This window comes from Ornithodoros turicata, unplaced genomic scaffold (genome assembly GCF_037126465.1).
Source record: "Ornithodoros turicata isolate Travis unplaced genomic scaffold, ASM3712646v1 Chromosome42, whole genome shotgun sequence".
NCBI classification, from domain to species: domain Eukaryota; kingdom Metazoa; phylum Arthropoda; class Arachnida; order Ixodida; family Argasidae; genus Ornithodoros; species Ornithodoros turicata.
The window spans coordinates 1,153,673-1,177,786 of NW_026999372.1; the positions used below are offsets into that span (position 1 = coordinate 1,153,673).

General features: G+C 45.4%; 1 protein-coding gene across 1 annotated transcript in view; it reads right to left on the reverse strand.

The window, feature by feature from the left end:
• LOC135374086 (uncharacterized) overlaps positions 1-24,114 on the reverse strand; it is a 44,776-nt gene that overhangs the window by 15,157 nt on the left and 5,505 nt on the right. The window contains exons 3-8 of the mRNA XM_064607084.1: positions 23,722-23,852; positions 16,700-16,856; positions 14,537-14,670; positions 12,788-12,947; positions 9,857-9,981; positions 1,721-1,841 (exon numbers count right to left, since the gene is read on the reverse strand). Coding sequence (XP_064463154.1) covers positions 1,721-1,841; positions 9,857-9,981; positions 12,788-12,947; positions 14,537-14,670; positions 16,700-16,856; positions 23,722-23,852 — 828 coding nt within the window. The remainder of the gene's footprint in view (positions 1-1,720; positions 1,842-9,856; positions 9,982-12,787; positions 12,948-14,536; positions 14,671-16,699; positions 16,857-23,721; positions 23,853-24,114) is intronic.

Here is a 24,114-nt window from a genome sequence, read left to right on the forward strand (position 1 = left end):
TCGCTTCAGGATTGGAGCATTTCGGAGACCTTCAGTAACGGACCAATCCTGGGGCTGAGAAGTGAGAAATTTACGTGTTTGATTTTGTTTGTGCAATTTGTGGGCGGCACCCTGATTTTGAACAAAAATGCCCGTCGCCCATGTGTAGGGGTCTCGTGATCTTATCTTTTCCGGACTTTCTTGTCGGAAGTCGTCTTGCTGTATATAGATGTAAATAAACTTGTTCCGCTGCGACCTGGCCTGGCCTGGCTCTCTGTCCGCGGACCGGACTCGCGTCGTCCCACCACACCCTTCACGACAACTCTCTTCCCAGGAACCCGAGGAAGAAGTTGACTGCGATTATGTAAGCAACGAAATTAAACAGAGAAACACGGTAGTCCTGGGAAAATCGCGCAAAAAAAAAAGACTCTCTCCCCGTCGTGGACTCCCTGTTTTTTCCCCTACCGTTGTGCGCGCCAGCTCTAATTGTGCATTGCCACAGGAGGACGTGTCGAATATCATTTCTTGGTTCTCTCACAATCATCTTAAAACCAACAGCGCTAAAACTAAGGTAGTTTAGTTCGCTCGTAAAAACAATGCCACTATTTTTTGCAACACGTGCATTGATGAGATTTGCGGTGTGGACATTATTTATGATCTGTGTGTAACTTTCGACGCCAAACTATTTCCGCGAACATGTCATGGCAATTAGGTCCTCAGCGCTAGAGTGCTATACTCCGTGGGAAGAAAGAAAAAAGAGTATGGGAAACTCCCTTGGGGGTGTCCACGACCGTCACACATATGACTTTTTGCTCCCTTGCTAAAGCTGTTCCCTGGACTCCCTTTCCTTAGGGTGTTCCCCTGGCACCCTTCCTGCAGGTGTTCCTTCACTGCCCATTGCAGAGAACGCAATGCATTCTGTTTTCCTCGTATGAAGAAGAGCTGCGTGCGTGCACGTAGTTCTCTTTTGGCTTATCATTTTCCTCCGAAGCGGCTGCTTCCGTTCATCTCTATCTGGCTGCTATGTTTCATTAAATACTTTATTCATTCTTGCTACTGGCACGTCTTGGGTCACCTCAACTGGCGACCAGAACGGCGACTCCACCTGCAGTAACCCAGCAAAGAGTGGTTGTAGAAGATAGCACCCGGAGGTTTTGCAGCTCAGGAGTGTTCGATCCCTCGAACGAAAAGTGGAATATGTACCCAGTATGGTTTGAAGTAGCTGTTCCCGTGGCTAGGTTCACCGAAGACGCGGACAAATGCAGCCTGCTAATAACGTCTCCGACTCAAGAGGTTTCCAAACATTTGTGCAACCTTGTTCTGCCTCACGAAGTTTTGACCACGGCATATTTCAGGGCTGACCAGGTCATGATACTCCCAAAAGCAGTTTGAACGCCTCAAGCTTTTCACGACAAAGCAAGGTGGTATGGAGTCAGGAAAGGATTTCGTGCAACGCCTTTCGGCCATCATCGCTCACTGTGCATGTGAAACTGAAACGGATGTTCGTGCTTGCTCCTTGCTCATTCATTGTGAGTCTGCGAGACCAACGCGTTCGTGCCAGATTGGTACTGGAAAAGGGGCTGACGCTGGATAGAGATGTTAACTTGGCCGATAACGTCAGAACCAACAACAAAGCCTCTGCCCTGCCTTGCGCGAAGCCTTCCGCAAAATTGTTTACGCATTTTCTTATTTATCACGATGCCGCTGTGAAACCGCCGCATGTACTCGACAAAGAGCTTACCAGCACAGTCCTTTGTCATTGCCGGACATCAGGCCTCTAGAAATAATGCCATGTTCCTGTTCGTACTTCTTTAAGCACACATATTCGGCATCGGATATAGCTCTTTGATTGCACTTCATGCCTGAAAACGAACAAGACGACATATTTGAGTACTCATAAAGCAATTCAGAGTCCCCCTTTTATAACCTGCCTAGGGAACATCCCCTGTTAGCAGCTTGACTTGTCCCACATAGATATATCAGCGGTAAAAAACGGCGACGGATAAAAGCGCGGATATCTTTTGCTGCTCTCGTTAATTGCCTGCCAGCCTTATCCGCAGTGCCACCGAAACGTTAGAAACAATAATAAACAAAAATAACGGAGTAACGAGTTCCATGTATGTGTTGACAAATCCCCGCTCTCCAAGGCCGAAAATAAAGTTGTTGTTGTTGTTGACAAACAAAAGTGGATGCTTTTATTGGTTGTCTTTGTTGAGTGCCTCGCGAAAGAGTGTGCCGGATAGAAGCCAAATTCGAAAGTGTGTCAGTGCTGCAGATTGCATCACTTTGCGCGCAACCGTCGGCGGCTTGATTGTGGCTAAAGTCAGGCGGACGCCGCTCTCTGGTTTTGGGGGGGATTGTCCTTGACTGATAGATTGCGACGGCGTGGCGTTGTCAAAGGCCAATGTCTAGACTGCTGGGCAGTATGAACGCACAGTTGATATCGTGTAACTCTCACCGAACTTGTCACTCGGGGCATCCGTATATAGTTGGCATCCGCCGATCAGTCATGAAAGTGCCGGTATGCAACATGTGGGTATTGTATGGCTTTCGAGCACGTTTACCAAATATTAACCATGCAAATATTAACCATGACCGTACTTCCAGCACAACCAGCTCTTGTAGTTTGCTCAGACGAAGAAAACGAAGATCTGTGCATCTATACTGGTAAATTAACCTTCTGTGGTTGGGTTGTTACGTTATCTTGGACTTCCGTTTAGTTTTTCTCAGTGTAAAAATTTTCCTGCTTTCAGACTTAAGTGTCCTGGCGAAGCATGACTCAGATAAAAAAGGGGCCTTTTCGAGAAACAGGCGCGTAAAATTTTTTTTTTCGAAATATTCCAAACGTGTGCCTGTTTCAGCGGATACCTGTATAAGCGATACATAAAATGAAAGAGGCATTAAAATATGAAAAAAAAAAAAAATCATACCAAGTACAGCAATGGGGGACACCAACAGCCAGCGAAATCATGCCTCGAAGTAGGAACAAAATTTCGCTAGATATCATATTCGCTACTTTCTATATGACAGAGCGTTCGACCTGCGCGCGTAAATTTGCGCTTGGCCTGCTGACATGGATGCATACTAAAGAACAAAAAAATCGCGTGTGGAATCACCTGCGAAATAATGCGGACAGCATTTCGAGTGTACATCGGCGGGGCGCAGAATATATTCATTTAATAATCCCACATTATAGTATGGTGTTTACAGTGAGGATGCAGCATATGGGCTTTCTTTATCTTTCACATTTCTGTAATATAACTCAGACTTCAGAACACAAGACATCTTGCTTGAAAGTGGGTGTAACTGCTGAAGGACTAATCCTCAATTAACAGTAACATCCATTAATTCACTTAATATATGTGGTGTGGGAGGTGTTATGTCGCCGTGAAACCCGTTGATAGCACCGGCGCAATAAGAAAATCAGGCTGGGAGCAAACGTGTGCTCACCCGTGCGCATTACGGCCTGCTAAGCAGCTACTTGAGTGATAAGGAGCGCACTGTTGGGGCTCAGTTGGTGGCGGGAGTTTACGTCTCATGAAAATAAATCTTCTTCGTCGTGCTGTAGTAGTTGTGTTCTCCTTCTTCGGGGTTACGGCGAGTCGTATTCAAAATTACTACGGGTTTGTGGGCCGCGGATCCCACAAAATTGGCACCCAACACTGGTGTTTTCGACCTGTCGTACCATTCCCCCGGGGATTCCCCGTGCTTATTTGTTCCCGTCAAATAAGCACACAGGACACAACCGAAAGCAGCACACAATATTGGGCCCATATTGGCTGGTCATTGACGATACGGGTGGAATATGGGGCCCGTTTCGCCAAAATTGGAAAAATCTTGGCAATATGGGTCCCATATTGCCCAGTTTGAGCCAATATTAGGAAAATCCTGGCATATATGAATATTAATTGAAATACAGAAAATGGCATGGTACTCGTGTTGCACAAATGCCCAAGATTGGACGTTGAAGCGTGTGGAATGCCCAATTCAGTACAGCGTTACATCCGGAAACTTCCCGCAGGTGATACAATCGACAATCAACAATTCGAAACAATCAACACACGTAGCAATCCCATTGTAACATTCACTAGAACTCGACAACTCAACTTTCCACATACTGGAAGCAGCCGCCACCTTGATTCGTGATGCCAATGCCACTAGGTCGAACTGACTCAGAGCAAGCGTGGCCGTTTGAGCGAAATCACGCGTCCTACAGCTAATGCGCATGCGCGACAGTAGGATCGGACGTTTCATACGGGCTTAAACGTCTCTGGTTACTCAAATGTTAACGGAATTCCGGCAGGTCAAGTAAAGCTTAGTTTGATAGCAAGGGATCGCTCCTGAAAGTTAGATGCTTTCAAGTTAATGCAAGCAATGTGAATTGCTTTGGCGTATGTCTGTCACCGTCAGGAAAGTGCCTGAACGAAACTACACCATGACGGAGAAAAAACGTATAGCTATCATGTTCGCATGTATCCGGATTCTGCGAAATCTACAATCCAGACTGACTATCAGGCACTCGCCTGGCTGAGTAGATTGAAATATCCCGCCCGAAGACTTGGACGTTGGAGTCTGACGTTGCCACGGCACGACTTCTCGATCGAGTATCGGAGGGGGACCTCTAACAAGGTGGCAGATGCGCTGCGTCTTTAAACTTAACTTTAAACTTCCCTTACAGGTACATACTGACGCGTCATACTATGGAACCGCAGCCATACTCTATCACCGTAACTGTACCGCATCTACTCACCAACAATTGCATGTCATAGGATAGTACTCCTAAACTCAACTATTCTGCGACTGAAAAGGAAACACTTGCAATCCTTGTGGCCTTGAAGTACTTTCAACCTTAACTGGATGGGAGAAGGTTTCACCTTGTCACAGATAGTGATGCCCTTACGCATCTACTTCAGACAGCACGACCGAAAAACCGGATAGAGAGGTGGATATTAGAGCTTCAGCATTATGACTGTGAAGTCATACTTCGTCCTGGACGACTTCTCCAGGATAGGGACGCGGTCTCAGGGCTATCGCAAAACTACAATGTTGACCATCTCACAGCATTCAATACATCGCAAGACTTGAGCTTCAAAGACGGCAAGTACTTTGTTCCACCGTCGCTACACGCCACAATTCTTTCGCTTTATCACGACACTCCCCATTGTGGCGACGGATTCTCCCGTACATATGCAAAAATTAAGCAGCGCTTTACTTGGCATGGAATGATGGCATATGTAAATTAATACGTCCGATCTTGTCATATCTGTCAACTCGCAAAACCGAAATTTTAGCCTCAACCCGATGTAATTACACTCTTCAGTGCCCTTCGAAGTCGTCCACATTGATTTTGCCTAGATCCAGAAGAAGTCAGAGAGTACGAAGAAAACTAAGTCCTTCCGACTGGCCATCGACCAATGCGCACGGATGACTGCAGAGCGAGTGGGAAAAGAAAATTAGCACACCATACTAGCCCTTTTGAGCCGACGCATGTTTCAAAACACCAAGTCTACAATATCCGATAACGCTTTCAAGGCTTAACGGCTTTCAAGAGCAAGCTCCTACAAGACTGGGAGAACCAACGTGGCATCACTCTCAGATATGCATCGCAATACCACCCTGCGGGAAATGGTCTTGCCGAACGAGCAATCCGGGATATCAAACAGTACATCATGTTGTACCCCGAGTTCCCGGGAGGCTGAAAATGTTGTCTTGAAGCAGCCGTTTACCACCACAATAGATCGGAAACAGCAGCGCTTGGATGCTCACCCCATTTTGCGGCTTCCGGTGGGCAACAGTGCTCCATGCAGACAAGCAGCTTGATATCCGGGACGGCGTACAGCTGCATGAGCAACGCACTACTCCTCGTGAAGAAATGAGCTACAGACAATCAATGAAGATGTTCTACGATAAGTGCCATTCGACCAAGATTCCTGTGCTACGCGTAGGAAACCTGGTCATGGTACGCGAAGGTACCCCTGGTAGGGCTCGTGCTATCCACGGCCCTTACACCTTCCAAAATACAGCTCGCAAAAACGGAGTGCTCATTGTATACGTAGCGCCTTCCGGACATTCTGGATGTGCGGCAGCAAGTAATGCCATCCTCTACCATCTCAGGAGAGATGAAGCTCAGCTGGGAGAGAGTTATAAGGAAACGGCGCCGGGAGGAGGAGGACAAAGAGAGGAATCGAGGTTGAGAATAGAATAGCAATAAACCGTTTCAGACAGCAAAGTCTTACATCTCACATCTAATAATATATGTGCTTGCAAGCGAGGAAAATGAAATGACAGAAACTGAAACTGAACTCAGTTAGTCTTTTGTGGAGGAATGCAAGAGAACACAATTGGTACGAGTCATCATATGAATTTATCCTCTATTTTCAAGCATCATGAAACGATAATACAATTTATAATATAAACTGCTTTAGAGTCGGATGTTTTCAGGTAAAACCCCATACTACCCCAATTTACCCCCAAACAGGAGGTAAATTGTAATCGGGAGTAATCGGGTTTAACCCGGTTTGTACCGGTCAAATGCAATGTTTTCTGCCAGCGTCTTTTGTTCCAACCGCTCAATAAGTCATGGTGTGACGGCGATTCGGCCCCGTCCATGCAGCGAATGCTCAAGAATGTCAACGAGAGAGAAGCAGTGGACGTCCTTCACATAGAGGACATACCCCACTTGATTCACGTAGGAGCGGCAAAGGCGATCGCACCAGGATGCGTGGTAGACTTATAGCAGATCGTCTTAAACGCGGGTGCCCTTTTCAAACACAGCAATCGGCTGTATCAGGAGTGTCACGAGCTATGTATTGCCAATGGGATAGCACACTCAGACATAAAAAGCCACCTCTTATTGTACCTCAGCGCTGGTACAGAGTCTGTGGATCAAGAACGCGGTCTTGTTTCTTTGTTGTGTTTTGTTGTGTTGTGTTTTGTGTGTGTTTTTTTTTATGTGGTCATGTGGGATTAAGATCACGTGTGTCGTGCTTTTTAGTGTAATAATAGTGCAAGATTCTGAGTCTTACGAGAGCTTCATTCACGAGTTGTATTTAAGTACTAACTGAGACTCTAAAGCATACGTGGGCAATAAGAGGCTGAATAAAATACAATAAGTACAGAGTGTCCCCGCTAACTATGGCTAGATTTTTCATATTTGGACATTTTTTTTTCTCGCAGTCATAAATGATCCCAATATGGGCAGGAGCAACTAGGGCACCAGCCTAAGTCGATGTATTCATTGAGTTTCGTTAATTCATATTTTTAATATTCGAGATAGAACCTCCGCGGAAACGCAAACATTTTGCAGCTCCTATCTTGCTCTATCGCAACGGCATAATACGTATTAGAAGTGTGGACCTTGACAACAGACAGAAGAAAAAAAACGAGCAGTTTTTTCTTCCACTTTTTCCTTTTTTTTTTTGTAGCCGGGGTCGGTACTGCCGGCATCCCAGGCCTTTCAAGCACATCATAAAGGAAGAGGTCGCGAAAGTCGTAAATTAATTCATTTCGATGATGCAGCTAAACGCAGCATGCAGTGGAGAGAATACGACGCTGATCAGACGCGACAAAGTTACTCAAATCAGACATGGAGGCGCTGACACAGTACCGAATTTTAATTCATCGTACGCTCTCGCCTTTGCATGCGATGCACAAAGACAAATATTTTAATATAGCACCGTACTAATATTACACCTTTGTACATTTTAGTTAATAGTGACTTCTTCTATTGGAAAGTTTTCGTGATTACGGCTCGGAAAGCATGATAAGGCTGTCGCTTCGAAGTGGGTGACACCTCATTGCAAATCGTGTATCTGATAACCACCCTTAACGTATCGCGTTCTTAGAGCTCTCGGGATGTACCCCCCCCCCCCCCGCAAAAAGCAAAAATCACTAAATAGAGTCCCGGTTATATCTACACCTTATGAATTGAACTAGTACGTTCAAAGATGAACAAAAAATATAAATGTGTTCACCAACAAGTAATGTCAATTTCTTAAGCAACAATTGTACTGCTAACAGGTAGCATGAAATATATGTACTGGATTATTTTTTGAAATACTCAATTGACTTCTGAAAGATTAAAAGAGTGTGGATAGAAGTTTTGTCATGCTGAAGCGGAGCTGCCGCAGAAGAACACAGAGTTCAGCGTGATGTTCTGAAGCCCTTTCATAAAACACTGCCCACCTACCCTCAGTCGATAGGATACACATAATGCAAGAACGGCTGTCCATTGTTGCTATGGCTTGATTGAATTATGGCGACGTTGGCTGTTGTAGCAGATATCTTTGGTACAAGTTTTCGAATATTTTGTACCATACCCTTGAGTTTTTGTACATTTTGTACATTTTTTTGAACATTTTGTACCATGCCCAGTAGCTCTGGCGACACAGTTTACGACAGAGTTGTGGTTGCTCTAAATTCAGCACACAAAAAAATCATTTCCTGTCGTTATTATCGGCGGTGAGAGTAATATGGTGCTGAATACGAAAATACGTGCTAATAGGCTTATACTAGCAGCTTTATTCAGATCAAAATCGCCGGATAATCGAAGGAGCAGAATTTGAAAAATCGATAATTGAGAATTGTCGTTAGAAAAACAATGCAGCTGAGGCAACAGTGCTTCTCAAATGCTGCGACCTTTAAAACAGCAGTCCGGGAACACCGAAGTTTTTAATTGGAATGAAATGTCCGATCACTTATCGCGTTTTTACGCAAGAAACATGAGCGTTGGAGTAAAATATCGCGCCCGCGCTCGCGCAATATAGTAAGTCGATTGATTTTCATGTATGCAGAGACCTCTCTCCTACTATCGTGGAAGACACGTGCGAAACGACAGACACTTCCGTCACGATGTGAAGTTGTACGTTTCGTCCACTTCTAGGGCTCGCAGGTGACCTGAGCAGCGATCGGACACCGACACCTGTCAATGTGACGGTGGCCGCCTGCACATCGCCTTTCGTGCGCGTTGTTTTGCTGGGAGACGCGAGCGCATCGGAGACGGCTGCCTTTTTCTTTTACTGGACATGACGACAGAAATATCGCAGTCTGATCAGTCTGCCACAAGTGAATTTTCTGCCGTTCTTCTCGCCTGCACGACAAGGATATGCAGTGCGAAGAAATCGGCAACTCATGTGGATTGAGGGCAGCACACCCTAAAAGGGAACAGGGACGTGCAGGTGCAGTGGGGGTGAAAGTTCCGATCGTTGAACTAGTGAAATAAATTGCAGACAGAAATAACGCACTTTGTTTGCCTTGTTCTCCAGGAACGAGGAGAGCCGAGTCATGTTGCATCGCTTTGCAAACACGAACAGCTAACCTGCGTAACGCCTTATGTGAGACGCTGACTCTCTTCGGTTGTTCGACAGAGAGAGAGATTATGCGTTTAACGGGGATGGTTGGAGACGTATATAATGAACAAACAATAGCTGTAAGACACGATCGCATTAGCATTATGAGCGTAATGCTTAATTGTTCGTTTGTAGTTTTGTTTAATGCCTGAAACCAACAGAACATAATGAATAGCTGTCAGCAAGGAGCATCCCACGTCAGAAAGACGAATTTTTCGTAGCGAATAAGACTACTTTTAACGTTTGACGTCAAAGTCAATGGGAAGTGGCTTGTGGGTCGAGCGCGCGTGCCTCCGGCCACGGGATCGTGTTTATGAAATGAATTGTGCTGTCGATTTTTGAGTCGAAATAATTTACGAGAATGAGTTTTACACACTGCTTGAGAAATAAAAAAAAACGGTTTTCAGCCGGTCAAATTTCCTTTCCATGCTCCTTGTTGCAGAAGAGCACAGCCCGTACAAATAGGGCTCTTGCCAACAAGCAAAGAAGTGCCCATTATGCCCCGATATTCTTCTGGTAATTGTACTTACAGACCCACTTGGATGTTCCACATTCAGCGCGTACTTGCTCGAGGAACATTTCAATAAAATCTGGATCACTGCATCCGTCATGTTTGAGAAATCGCGGAACACAAACCTTGTTGTATTCCATTTGACTGGAAGAGGTAGAAAGTGAGGTAGAAAGGGTAAGTAGACAGGCAAATACGAGGTAAAATACTGAGAGCTAAGAAATTGTCACATTTCCATTGATTGGGTCTCTTAGAATAAGGCGCGTTCAGGGAAATTCAGGGAATAATTCGGGGAAAGTCTGTGTGCGGCGCAAGGATTTGACTCATGGGATTTCTGTTTAACAATGTTACCTTTGTACAATAGCGGAGCCAGAACGGACTCGAAGGGCGGTGACTAGCTGGTACATGATTGCGAGAGGACAATACCCGAGACAGGTAATGGACATAGACACACAGAAAAGTTGTCTTCAACACATCCAAGTTTAATAGACGACCAACTATGTATTCAAAAATCTCCGAAGGGGTTGAACATGAATAAGAGAAGAATTGATTATGGAATTACTGCGTGAACAGTTACTTGAGGAGTCCTCGCAAGCGGACCTTTCTTTCCACAAAATAAGGGTTCGTGAATATACTCGTATGTGTATAATACATCAATATCTTCAAGTTGTGTCCATTACTTTGGTTCAAGTCATTCAAACCAGCGTCTGAGATTGCTTTCAACAGGTTATTGCAAGCATTTTGTGGTCAAAACATTTAGATATAATAATGGACGTCATGCCGTAAACGCCTTAGCAAAGCAGCCCGTTAAGCTCGGCCTGACCCCAAGAACACACTGTCATCTGAAGGCTTACCCTCACAGTCCCGTACATTTCTGTACATTTTGCATTATCAACTAAATAAAGATTACCAAAGATTCAAGGATATTCTAAGAGCACATTGTATGAACAGGGGTGTCACCCGCAAGAAAGTCAAATCTGATCCCCAAACCGTCCGTCCTCATCGTGACTGTGTTGCACGATATGGTATACACAGGATGTCCTCGGACCCTGATTATGGACAAGTTTAGGACAGTGTGATGACACATTAGGGGCATAATCTAGTTTCGATTAATTGCTCCTTATTTGTTTCTTCCACATGCTCAAAGATGATAAATGATACGAAACTACAAGCAGTCCCGATGTCTTCTGTTTTGCTGATTCGATTCACCTTGGTAAAATGCCGCTATTTAGCCGTCTCTTTCTTGTACTTTCCATAACTGACAACGAGCGCGGCGGTTTCAAAAAGAAGCCGAGAGAAATACAAAATACAGAGAAAACTCTTGAGGGGCAGTGAGTCCGAGAACCCCACTTTCAAATGTATTAGAATTCCGTTCTGAAGAGAAAATACATATATACTACGAATACCGATATTACAATTTTCTGCTTGTTACGCATCCCTCCGTAAATTCGAAAGTCCTGCTCGCCTCCGACACAAAACGAAGTGTGCGCGGTCCAAGTTTATTTAAATTACGCCAACGAACAATACACAAGTGAGGAACTGCTTGAAGCATTAACTCCCCATCGATGCAAAGTCTATGTTTCTTACTGCCTCTGGTTAGATACAGTCTGGTAACACATTTGAAAGTGCGCAGGACAGTCAGCAGTGCGACAGAATCGTTTCTCTGACGTTTCTCTGTTTTCCGCGATAAATGCTCAATGTATTATTGCAAGTTTTTTTTTTTTTTTAAGGCAGATAAATCTTACACGGTACCGCTCTTTCTTTCTGACAAATATCACTCGCCTCTAGGCTTGGCCTAGACAACTCAGTGGTTCGGCTTTTTTAGCAGGTAAACTGAAGAAATAGCATATGATTGTTGCCTTGATGTTGTTGATGAAGATAGCATATGTTGTTTAGCATATGTCATCTTCCTCGGACCCAAGGGACGGCCACAGGACGTACCTGATGACTCTTCACGAAGAATCGGCGAATGTCATACTCTGAATGTTCCGGGATGCATGTTGAAGGACAAGAACACGATGACACTGTGGGGAGATCATGATCGTGTGCCCTTGTGGGGAAATGACTGCATGGTAGTTTTTATTCCCCCTGGCTGTGGACCCACAACGCGCATGAACCTTTAACGCGTCATCTGTAGCCCCTTAAAAATCGTGTCAATTATGAGGACGCTGAGTAGTAGGACAGTCTCTCTTCGACATGTCGGCACATCACGTTCTGAGGCATCACCCTTCATGCTTCCATACCGGTTCGCTGCACTTTCTATCCTCCTACATTTGGACAACAAGATTGTGTTCTTCAATGTTTACTAGTTCAGCAAACTCCCCCCCCCCCTTCAGTTTTCTTCAGCTTCTGATGTCTCTGCTGCAAATCGGCGCAACACGCTTGTCTCCTGAAATCGGTGCGTTGTCTGTTGCATCCCGTTTGAGCGTGGTTTGTGTTATGAAGGCTAGAAAGGACGGTTTCTGAATGACCATATTCGTAAACAGCAGATCAACACTGAAAGAAGCCTCGTGAACTTATCCCGCATCTCAGTGAATGCAACAATTCTAAATGAATTTACTCTGAAACCCGTATTTTCTACAAAGAGAGGGCCACTTGGCGGACAATCCTCAGGAAAACTAGGGCGATAACCATACGTAGTAATTGCGTAAGCAACCCATTTGCTTGTTTGAAAGTTTAAAAGTTGTTTAAAAGGTCCTGCGTCTTGCATCTCTCATGCACAATCGGTAAGCTCAGTCGCATTCATGCCCCCCCCCCCCATTGTCCTCTCAAGTTTCTCGGTTGCCAGTCGTTCATTCAAATAGCGGGTGTAGTGCAACGCACGCGAAATACGTGAGGTAGACTTCCTCTAGCAGTGAGTGGAACGGGGTGAGAACAGCTTTGATCCCCATATTCATTATCACAATGCGGCTGCGCAACCTTAACGTCCGCTTGCACGTGGAACAGCGCTTACCAGCAACGTAGTTTGTGCACCTGAGCAGGGCTCAAATCCCTAGATTGTAGGTCTGCACGACGTTTTGGAGCTGTGGTTTCGTGCTCATCCGTATATTTGTAATCGCAAATTTTCATCGCGTTGGATAATTGTTCGTCATCGCACTGTGGTGCAGGGACACCTGAAAACGAAATATGTGGTATAAGCAGAGTACCCCAACAAACATGCGTGAGGAATGTAAGAAGAGACTGTTCTTCCTAGACCGTTCTGTCCCAAGCATCAGTGGCCCTCTTCCTCGCAGGATTTTCTAAAATTATTTGTGGATCCCTCAAAAACCTTTTAGTTAACCTTACGTCAACTGGGGGCTGGTAAAAGGGAAGCTTCCGTAGATCTGGGACCAATAGGAGGAGACATCCTCCCGTTCACTTCCCTGTTCTCTCAACCATATTGGAATTCGTTCTCAATCTTAGAATGTCAGGCGTCGATTGGAATTGGCGAACAGCATGTATCTTATGCTGTTGGGGTATCGCCATGTAAAAGTGCTAGCGCCGAGGACGACAGCAGCATAGACAGCTAGCGAATCTAGCAACATTTTTTTTAAACACAGGAGCGACACTCTCCCAAGCTCTGGGAAACCACATCCCTCTGCTCAAAACTCCATAGGCCGAAACGCATGGGACCTTTCTTCCCGCACCGAAACACCGCACAATCGTGAGCCCTTGACGACGTCATGGTCATGACCGTGGCGCTTGCGACTGCCCGAAACGCAAGGGACATCTATAGAGCAAGAGATCCGACGTGCAACGCGTACCAGTTTTTTTTAAATACTATATGCATTTATAATTTTATACTACATGCCCCACCAACAACAGATGTTGCCTAAACAACTCGAGAATTCCGTTGCCTCCAGTAGCCGATTCAGTCATGAGCAATAACTGGTCGGAATGGAGCGACAGTACGCAGAGAGCAATCTCGCCTGGGTGTGTATTCATCCAGCAGCCTAAGATGCCTTAAGATGCCTAAGATTAGCTTTTCCTGGTTCCTTCCTGTCTTAGGTTGGTCCTTTTAATTCATTTTCCTCCGCTTTTTCTTACCAGTCACCCTGATAGGCACGTGAGTTGACTCGTGAAAATTAAACTTCTGCTGGTTTGAGTGGTTCATCCCTCTAGTTGTGTTCAGCCTCGCACTTTTTTTATATTACGCACAGAAAATTTTCTGTGATCTCTTCGCTGACTCCTGACTGGTTGCTGAAGAACAAGAGATGCAAAATTTTCGGACATTTTGGAGCGCTCGAAGAAAAAAGAAAGCATTTCTCTGTTTTTTTTTCAGAAAAATTTGAAAATATGGAAACAAACGCGGTTACTGCAGAGTCGAAGCACTGCCGTCCAAAGCACAGCATAGAATGAGCTACTGCTCATCCTCTAGGCATAAATGCTGAGAAGATCATCCCATGGGACAGCGATAGGTAATTAGAACATCGTGTCCACTCCGACTAGAACTCCGACATTATACGGTCGTGATGGCGATCGCTTGAAGCGGCCAGACGGAGCACTAAGTTGATGGTTGTTGGCGGCTTAGAGGTGCTTAAGGCATTGTTGGCGGGTAGGAACCCATCAGAGGACGAACTTTCACATTTTTCAATTTTGTCGCCGGGAAATTCTGGGCTATTTTTCCGGAGACGAGGAAAAAAAAACGATTTATTCCTCAAAATTTCCGTTTTTCCCGGGGCTTCGCATCTCTATGCAGAACGTCACTTTCAATAACACCCACCTGTACAGTCCAACTTGGATGTTCCACACTCGGTTCGTATTTGATCGAAGAACATCTCAAGAAAGTCTGGATCACTACATAAGTACTCTTCTTGGAGTATTTTCGGAACACAATCCTTGATGAATTGCATTAGACTGGAAAGAGTTGCATGCAAAGACGAGGTAAATTGCAGATATTCGTAACGTACTGAGGGCTAAGAAATTGTCGTATGGCTATTGATTAGGGCTGTTCGAATAAGGATGAAGGCGCGCTGCGCAGGAGAGCTGAAAAAATCGTCTCTCTCTTTCTCTCTCTCTGCATTGACTACGTTAAACGTAAAACCTGCTAATTCACGGTAATGTCAGTGTGTGTGGCGCCAGGTTTCCACCCCGGACTCATGGGATTTCCGGTTAGCGATATTACATTGGTACCACATAAGAGTGGTTTTCTCATAAATTATTGTGCCTGAAAGAAGTAGAAGGGCGGTGACTATCTGGTGCACGACAGCGACAGGACTCTGAGATATGGAGTAGACATAGACACACAGAAAAGTTCTCTCACACAGCAAAAAGGTTAATTGACGACGAACTCGTACACATTGAAAAACCTCCGAAGAGGGGGAACACGAATAAAAGGGGGACTGCTTTTCTTTTGGGGGGTCACTCTCGAGCGGCCCTGTGTTTGCACAAAAGAGATGTTCATGAATATATGTCTATAACGCATCAATATCCACGTGTTGTATTAATTACGTTGGTTGTAGTCTGTCAAACAAGTGTATGAGTTTTTGTTTCAGTAGGCTATAGCGAGGATCTTACGATCTAAATATGTGGACATCACAGTTAAGGTTATCCCCCCACCCCCCACCCCTCGCCAACCTGCTGGCCCATTGACCTCGCTCGTAAAGGACTGAATGGATATTATCTTCCCTCGTGCCCTCAATTCGCATGAACCTTTAACGCGCCAACCATAACCCTTTCAATATCATGCCAATGATCAGTACGATTCCCAGAAAAACAGTCTCTGAACTCTTCCTGAGGAACTTTCTTTCATCTTTCATACTTCGTTGGCAGTAGATTGAATTTTCAGTCATTCTACATTTCGACTTCAAGATTGTGTTCTCCACTGTTTTTTAAGTTGGGCAAACTGTTCTCTTCAGTTTTACATGTCTCTTCTGTGAATTAGTGCAGACCGCTTGTCTTATGTAACCATTTTCGTTGATTATGGTATCCCGTTTGTGCGTGGTTTGTGTTATTTAGGCTAGAAGGGACGGTGTCCGAATGACCATCTCTGTAAACACCAGCTTAACACTGAAAGAAGCCATATTCCCAGCGAGCTTGTCCTACGTGAAAGGTGAAAGATGAAGGTCCCTGAAAAGCTTAACCAGCTCTAGGGCTGGAACCCACACCTTCTGCCATCTCTGTGACTGAAACAACCGTAAATCCCTTTTCTAGGAAACCCGTATTTTGTGCAAACAAAGGGCGCTTGCCGAACAACCTTCAAGAAGACTATTGAAAATCATACGTGGTAAACGCGCAGAAATTCCTCGATTATTCCCCCGCTTTTGAAGTTCATGAATATACAGGGTGTTTCTTTTTAGCTCCAATGCATTTTCTTAACAGGGGGAGCTGGCTTAGGAAGCATTTAGTTTTTTCATTGGATTATTCGGCAGGGGTGCTACTAGGAAACCGTATTTTTTCCTCAATTAGGGGACTAATTAACATTGACTCGAACATTGACAGTAACTTGAAGGAGCACATTGCAATTGCTATATTAAAGCCTGATCTCCTCGTGATCCGCTCAAACCGCTGATGAAGCACAAAAGTAATCTCAGCGTGTGCCACAGACCTAACTATTTCAGCTCTGCCGTCTGCTGAGGAGGGCTTCGCTCTGTTTGAGAAAACTTTTATTGCTGAGTGTTTGTGTTTTCCGTTTCTCCGGTGTCGTACGTCTTGTTACAGTGCCTACGGAAGCGCTGGGGCCGGAAACTCAGTCACAGACAAGCCCTCTCATTGTCGCTCGTGCTTCTCTGTTACTCGTCCATTCAAACATCAGCTATAGCGCAACGCAAAGGAAGTACTCTAGGAAGACTTACTCTAGCAGTGAGTGGAACGGGGTGCGAGCAGCTTTCATTCACATATTCAATGTCATAATGCGGCTGCGCAACTTGTACGGGAAATCGCTTACCAGCAACGTTTTTTGTGCACTTTGTCTCGGCCCTGATCTCTCGCTTGCAGGTCTGCACGACGCTTTGGAGCTATGGTTCCATGTTCCTTTTTATATCTGTACTCGCAAATGAGTTTGGCGTCGGGTAAGCCTCGCTTGCACTGTGGTGGAGGGACGCCTGAAAACGAAGTATGTGGTATAAGCAGAGTGTCCCAACAAACATGTGTCAGAAATTTAAGAAGAGACTTCTCCCTGGACTGTTCTCTGCCCCAAATACCAGTGGCCCTCTTAGTCTTCCAATTGCTTCGGTATCTAAATTTCTTTGAGGATTCTACAAAATTGACTTAGTAGTATATAGAACGAAGTACTCTGCGTCAGGTGGGAGATGGTCAAAGAGAAACTTCCGTGAATCAGGGGCCAACGCGAGGATATTTCGTGTCTGAAAATACCACTGCGTGGAGTCGCTCGTCCAGTACCTCCCCGCCCATATAGTCCCTTTCTGGTCCCTGATCTCTCAAGCACATGCACATTCCTTCTCAGTCTTGGTACGTCAGACGTCAAGTATATTGGTACGCGACGAGTATATATATCGTCTCTTGGTGGTACATCGCAAACCAAAAGTGCTGAAAGCGAAGAATATACAAACAGCAGAGACAAGACGCGAGTGCTGCACACGAATGGCACGCTTAGAATATATGTAAAACTACATCTGTCTATCCATGACTTGAAAACCCGAGACGACGTAGGGACGAAAACAGACACACACAAACACGGTGACGTCCCTACCTCGTCTCGGGTTTTCAAGTCATGGATCGCCACCACCAGCTCGCTTGCTACCTAACTTTCCTTTCGTTTACATCTGTCTGCTCCAAGGCCCAAAGGGCGAAACTCGTGGGAACTTTTCTTCCCGCATGAAAACGCTACGTGCACATGGCGTCCATGTCAACCCCATAGCGCGCACAAAACGCATTGGACATCTCCTGGGCGAGCGACCTGGAGTGGGACGCGCAGCTCGTTCTTATATTTTTTACAACGCATGTCCCACTTATGACGGATGTCTCACGGACACGTCAAGAATTAGTATTGCCGTCTTGCCTTGTGTGGCATGCTGAATTGATGCAGTCATGACAGAAATCAATGATCGGAATGGGGAAACAACTCCCTCGTCTCGGTGCCCCTATTCACCCAGCCTAAGACACCTTTTCTGATCTAACTGCATTACGGTGTTTCTCTTCCCAGTTAGGGTAACGTTGGGCAAGATGATACACCGAGCAACGTCAACATTTTTTGCTCGACGCCGCCTCTCAGAGACGCATTGCCCAATGCCCTTGAAACTTTCCTCATAGGTGGCTCCGCATGTCCGCTTTATTGCACGCGAGAATTGGTATTTGCGTTGAAGAGAAAAAAAATTGTTTACTTCTGCCTGGGAATGTAAAGACCCAGAAAAAGGCGCGATTTTCTGTAGTCCCTCTTCTTGTCATCTGCGCAGCAGCGTATCGCAGGTTTATTCTGTCAATATAAGTCCAAATCCTATTACTTTATTCATTCAACTAGATATATGCAAAATATGGATACTCTCGGTTATCCGGCCTTTAATTGAAGTATTAAAGCATCCGGTGGTATCCACGGGGCAAGACATGACAACTTAACGTAATTTAAACGTAGCGCAATTTGAATTTAGTGTAACTTAGAAACTATTAGGTGGCCTTATGCTGGTTACTCAGAGATTCCTCTTTTGCATACTGTCTAGAATTTTCCTGTGTCCTAGAATGTTTGCAGAAGCAGAAGTGCACTCAAAAGTGAGCCACGAGCGACACATCAAACTGACGGTGCCTTGTTTGCAAAGGACGGTGGAGGGAAATGGCACCAGGTTCTGTCTGGTTTTATCGCTCGTCATGTACGGGGTGGGTTCAAGGGGGCCGTGTAGGTGCTTGAATTAGATCTAATTCGTATAGTTCATTACCACGGCGTGTCTTATCTTGCCCCACGCGCTGCATTTTTAAATTTCTTATTCTGCATTTATTTTAGAACCTATTACGTGAGTTCTGATTTACAGATCAGAAGCTCTATATTTGTCAGAATGTGCCCATGGGTGTTTTTAAAGAAAACACAAGAAACATAAAAAAATCCATATTCAGTTGCTAATTTCTGACTCATCTTGCCCTACCTTACCATAGTCCTATTTCTCTTCGCAGTCATGTTTAATTATATGTGCTTTCTTGTAAAGATTAAACTTATGCAAGTCTCACGTAGTCGTCTCTCTAGTTATGCCCAGGCCAGGGTTTCTTTTTCTTTATTTTTTGCATTATGCAGAGAACACTTCCTGTGATCCCTGCACTAGGTTCACTCATTGGTCCATTATTGGACCCATATGGGACACCAGGATTACCAATACAGGTCCAATATGGTCTGCCAATATCGGGCCAGTATGGGAGTCCAACCAGGCTTGATATTGTCACGGATGAAAAACAGACGAGCGAGACGGCGAATAATCTGCGAACACTTTATTCAGCTGCTTAGCTGGCTAACACAAGAGCGGGAGCTCTTGGACAGAACTAAGGTAAAGGAATAATGCTCGGACTGGGAGCTCACAAACTTTTATACACAGCGGCGAACATTGTAGAAAGCCCGCGTCGGTGGAGAGAAGGAAATACAGAAGCCTCTCCAAGGTCCTCGGCCCGTCCTTGAGATTCATGTGAGCGAAGGAGCAGATGGAAGGATCGCTTGCCATGTAGCGCGACGTGTCGCGGGCCCCAGCCCGTCGTTCGACGCCTCGTTGCCTGTTGTTGATGTTGCGTGTGGTCGCCCCAAAGACGATACGTGGCAATATTAGACCAATATGGTCTCCCCATATTGGCAAGTCCATTTTGCGCCAATATTTCCAATAACGTCAAAGGGGAGCCCGTGTAATAATAAAGCATTCTCCGGTACAATGCCCACCACTGCTATTACTTCTCTCTTGTTTTTGCTTTTTTCATTTCTTCAGATCTTATTGATCCACGTTGTATAGCATTACAGAAACTGCATCGCCATAAAAACGAAGAACAGATGCTATGTCCCACTTGCTGAAGGACCCGGGCAGTCCCACGGAATTGCCAATGCCAAACATCCCCCAGCAGTCTTCATTGGGATCGCAACAGTGTATGGACCAAAAATTTCTAACTCCATCCTAGAGTACAAAGGAGCGGAACACTTTCGTGATGTTGACAGACATACACATCAGAGACTCACACTGCCTGCAGTAACTTGAAAGCACCTAGCGTTATCGAAGAGATATCCGTTCCTATCAAACATTGTGTGTTCTGCTATAATTCCGTTATCATAAGAGGAACCAGCGACATTTTAGCCCGAATCAAACGTCCGAACCGAGTGTGTGTTGTGCATGGGCATTAGTTGTAGGACGCGTGATTTCGCTTGAACGCCCACGCTGTCAGTCGGTTCGACGGATTTGCATTGGCCTCACGAAGAAAAATGGTGGCTGTTTGCAGCAAGTGGAAAGTTTAGCTGTTGAGTTCTCGAAAGATATGTATCCTCTGCGGTTTGTGCAAAACAGAAGACACGTGCTGGACAAGATGGCCGACAAGGAGGTGAGCGCGCACATCGAGCAGCGTATTGTCATGAAGTTTCTCGTGAATGAAGGCGTAATGTGATCTGGAATTCAAAGAAGACTTCAGGCTCAGTATGGCCACGATACACTTAGAAGCAGCAAAGGGTTTGAGTGGCGCAAACGGTTCCAAGACGGCCGTACATCAATGCAGGACGATCCCGGCCGGGGCGGCTCAGAGGCCAGTGTCAGAGTTCCTGAAAACATCCAACTTGTGGAGCGCCTGATCCTCAAGTACCAAGGGAAAACATGTCTCGAACTGGCTCGTCTCGAACTTTCATGTCTCCAACTGGCTCGAAAGACGGACCTTTCTGTGGGAACGTTGAACACTATCATTCATGAGCACCTCCAGTTTCGGAAAGTTAGTGCCCGTTGGGTCCCGAGGCAGCTCTCCGTGTTTGACCGGCAGAGAAGACTGGAAATCTCCCATAGCTAAGGTACCGTTTCGACACTGAAGGACAGCCGTTCCTTGATCGGATCATTACGTGCGATGAAACGTGGGTGATCCATTTCACTCCTGAGTCTGAACGCGCATCAAAACAGTTGAAGCATCCGGGCTCGCCAGCTCCCAAGAAATTCCAAAGCACCCAGTCTGCGGGTAGAGTCATGACCACGGCTTTCTGGGACAAGGCTGGCGTTGTTCACGTTGATTTGCTGGCCAGTGGTAATGCCATCAATAGTGCATAGGCGCTGAAGCAAAAGCGGCCGGGCCTCATCACCAGAGGAGTCCTCCTCCTCCAGGACAGTGCACGCCCTGTACCAGGAACTTGGCTGGGAATTGCTGCCACATCCCCCTTCCAGTCCAGACCTTGCCCTCAGCGATTTCTATCTCTTCGGGTCACTTAAGGTGTTCCTTGGGGGCCGCCACTCCAGCTGCGACGATGAGGTCAAGAATGCGGTCAAGAACGCGCCGATAAGGACTTCATCGCTGCTGACATCCAAGCCCTCGTGAAACGCTGGCATACGTGCATTAGTGCAGCTGGAGATTACGTTGAAAAATAAAACTAATTTCTCGCCTATAAGTTCATTTTACTTTTTCGAAAAATGGTTTGACTTGAACACCTCTTGTATATTTCCAAAAGTCCTGGAAACAAAAAGGAAAAAGAAATAAACAAATTTTCGTTGTGTATTTTTTTTTACTTTTGTGGTGCTCCCATCAAGTCATCTGTCCTAATGGTCCCATCAAACCGCTAAACCATTGGTCCTATTGAAGATGTCGAAAATTACAGTACGCATATTGGTCTAATGGTTCCATTAGGACTTGGTCTGATAGATTTTTCGATCTGGCATGAACTCGATGGCGTCAGGATGCCTTTCAACTGGACGAGGCACATTTGTGTAGTTTCGCCCGCCAAAAAGCGCTGTCCACAACGTTTGTGAGGACTTGCGACAGTAATTCACACCGTCTTGGTAGCTACCGGCGTTGCGATGAACATCTAAGGCGATGCCTATATTACTAGATTCCTATAGTAGTTTTTGAGTGCTTCTCTTTTAGAGTACATTGCGGCATAGTGTTGATGTTGTTTTGGATGTGAAGAGCAGAGCACTCGGCACATTTCTTGAGGTAGATTCTCTTGAATAGTTAACATTCTCCTGGTTCAATATTGTTCACGCTGACTACAAAAACGTTTCACCACACTGGAAATTTATTTTAAGTGCGCTGTTTGTAAAGCCTAACAGTAACGCTGCGCGTTGTACTTCGATGCTTGAAACAGAAACTTACATAGAAGTAACCAAATAAGTGTTTATGCTGAAGAGAAAGGCCAGCCTACTCGTCTTCTAATACTACTGATGCCACTACATCTTCCCTTTCTGGCCTCGGACTCCCATGTGCGCAACAACTGAGCAAACGCTACTTCTCGTGTCATTCTTAAGACCAATCTCATCCGACACCATCGTGGGGCAAGTTTACAAGTTTTGCCTACTGGTCGACGTTTATACTTACAGTGCTATACTTTCTTGTTCATTATTTTTACACGACTAGCAAGCTACACCAGTGGGACGAGAAGAAGCTGAAGATGATGAACGAGCGAGCATGAGAATGGGCATGTGTGAGAGCACGGGAGCTTCTCCACCACATGAGCTTCTCGTAATGTGCACACTAACCACGATGGAGATTGTGACCACAGCAAACCATCGCTAAAGCTCACTTCGTTAGCCTGAACGACTCGTTCAGGAGTCTTGCGCAAGAGCTCGTGTCGAATTACGGGCGGAAGTGATGCATATTACACGCGTTATGGGATAACGACAAGTTGAAGTTCAGACCCGAGCTGTCACGTCTCGTTACGTTGCATGTGCGCCACCAGGACTGAGTATCGGAGAAGGAATCTTATCAGATTTCAGATTTATTTGACAATGACAATATGGTACAAGAGGTTATAATGTACATACAGGGGTCCTGTAGATCCTAATCGCACGTTTCAAATATTTCGTGTCACGGGCCGACTTGTCTGCTCTGTACGGTTTTTCGAATTTAATTCGTAGTGATTCGAATTTATAATTCATATTTCATTTATAATTCATATTCGAATTTAATTCGAATATGAAAATTGAGGCTCGGGAGTATCGGGGATTCTACTAATATGCAAAGTGCATATTAGTAGAATGTTTACAAACCGATATCGTTGGCTTCCAGAGGGCGGTGCCCACATACCGCAATAATTTGATTTCCTTTGTTTTTTTGTTTTTTTACAAAGCACAACTTCAACTCGCTGAGTCCTTTGTCGCACGTTCCGCTTTCAGAAGTTGTGCTGGGTGCTAGTGGTGCTTTGCGAATTCACTCAATGCGTACCGCGAAACAGGCTAGAAGCACGCGCTTATGTAGCTCTATCGCAAGTTTTACGCCGATGACCTCCGCTTTGAAATTACGTGGGCGGAGGCGAAGATAAAGAGATTGGCAAATGTTAAAAATGGTTAAAATGGTCCAGAAATATGACGTCAGATGCGACCAAATGTCTCCGATATAGGCGCAGCATACAACCGTCTTCTTATATAACGATCAATGAGAAATATGCCGAAGCATAAAATTATATGCATGAGACACGAAACATTGAGGTTTTGGTTGAAGTGCCTTTAAGTCACGAGACCACTATGATCATGAGCGACGCCACAGCGGTCTGTTTGCGGAATAACTTTGCCCACCTGAGAGTTCTGTAACCTGCGTTCGTCGCGCTTTAAGCAATCAGCGCACGGCGCACTGTGTTTAACGTCCTTCGCTTAATGCAGCCTCTCGGAACAACTTGTCGACTGTCAGGAAATGCTGCCGTCGACCTGTGCTGGATTGGCAGCTGAAACCTTGGTATCAGCTAACTTCCGACCACGTTAGCAATTGAGTCACCGAGGCCGGTAAAATGGTAACGTTTCCAGGCTGCATTATGCGGTCAGAGGACGCCATTATGATGCATTATGATGTCAAAACTCTTTCGGCTGTTATGCTCACATATCGGGTTGGTTGTTGGACAATTCTTCATTCTTGTCTCTATCTCCGTCGCAGACTGTAGAGCAGCAGCGGGGTGGCATCCTTTGTCTTCTAGGAGTTTCGGAACGCAATACTTGTTGTATTTTAACATACTGGAAAAGATGGCATAGAAAAACTTGTTATATGGCAGGGAGCTTCTGATGGAAATTGCAGCCTGACATAGCATTCAGTCGGGTGTATTCAAATTGATGAACGCTGGACAGATGAAGCACAAAACAGGATGGTTCCCGTCTAGGGGTGCTACATTTGCATTAGCGCGACTTCTCCCTTATTGTGACGCAAAGCCCGGCATTCATTCATTTATTCTGACGCTGCCCTAGCGTTGCCTCTTCTTTAGTTACGCAGTTCAGTACT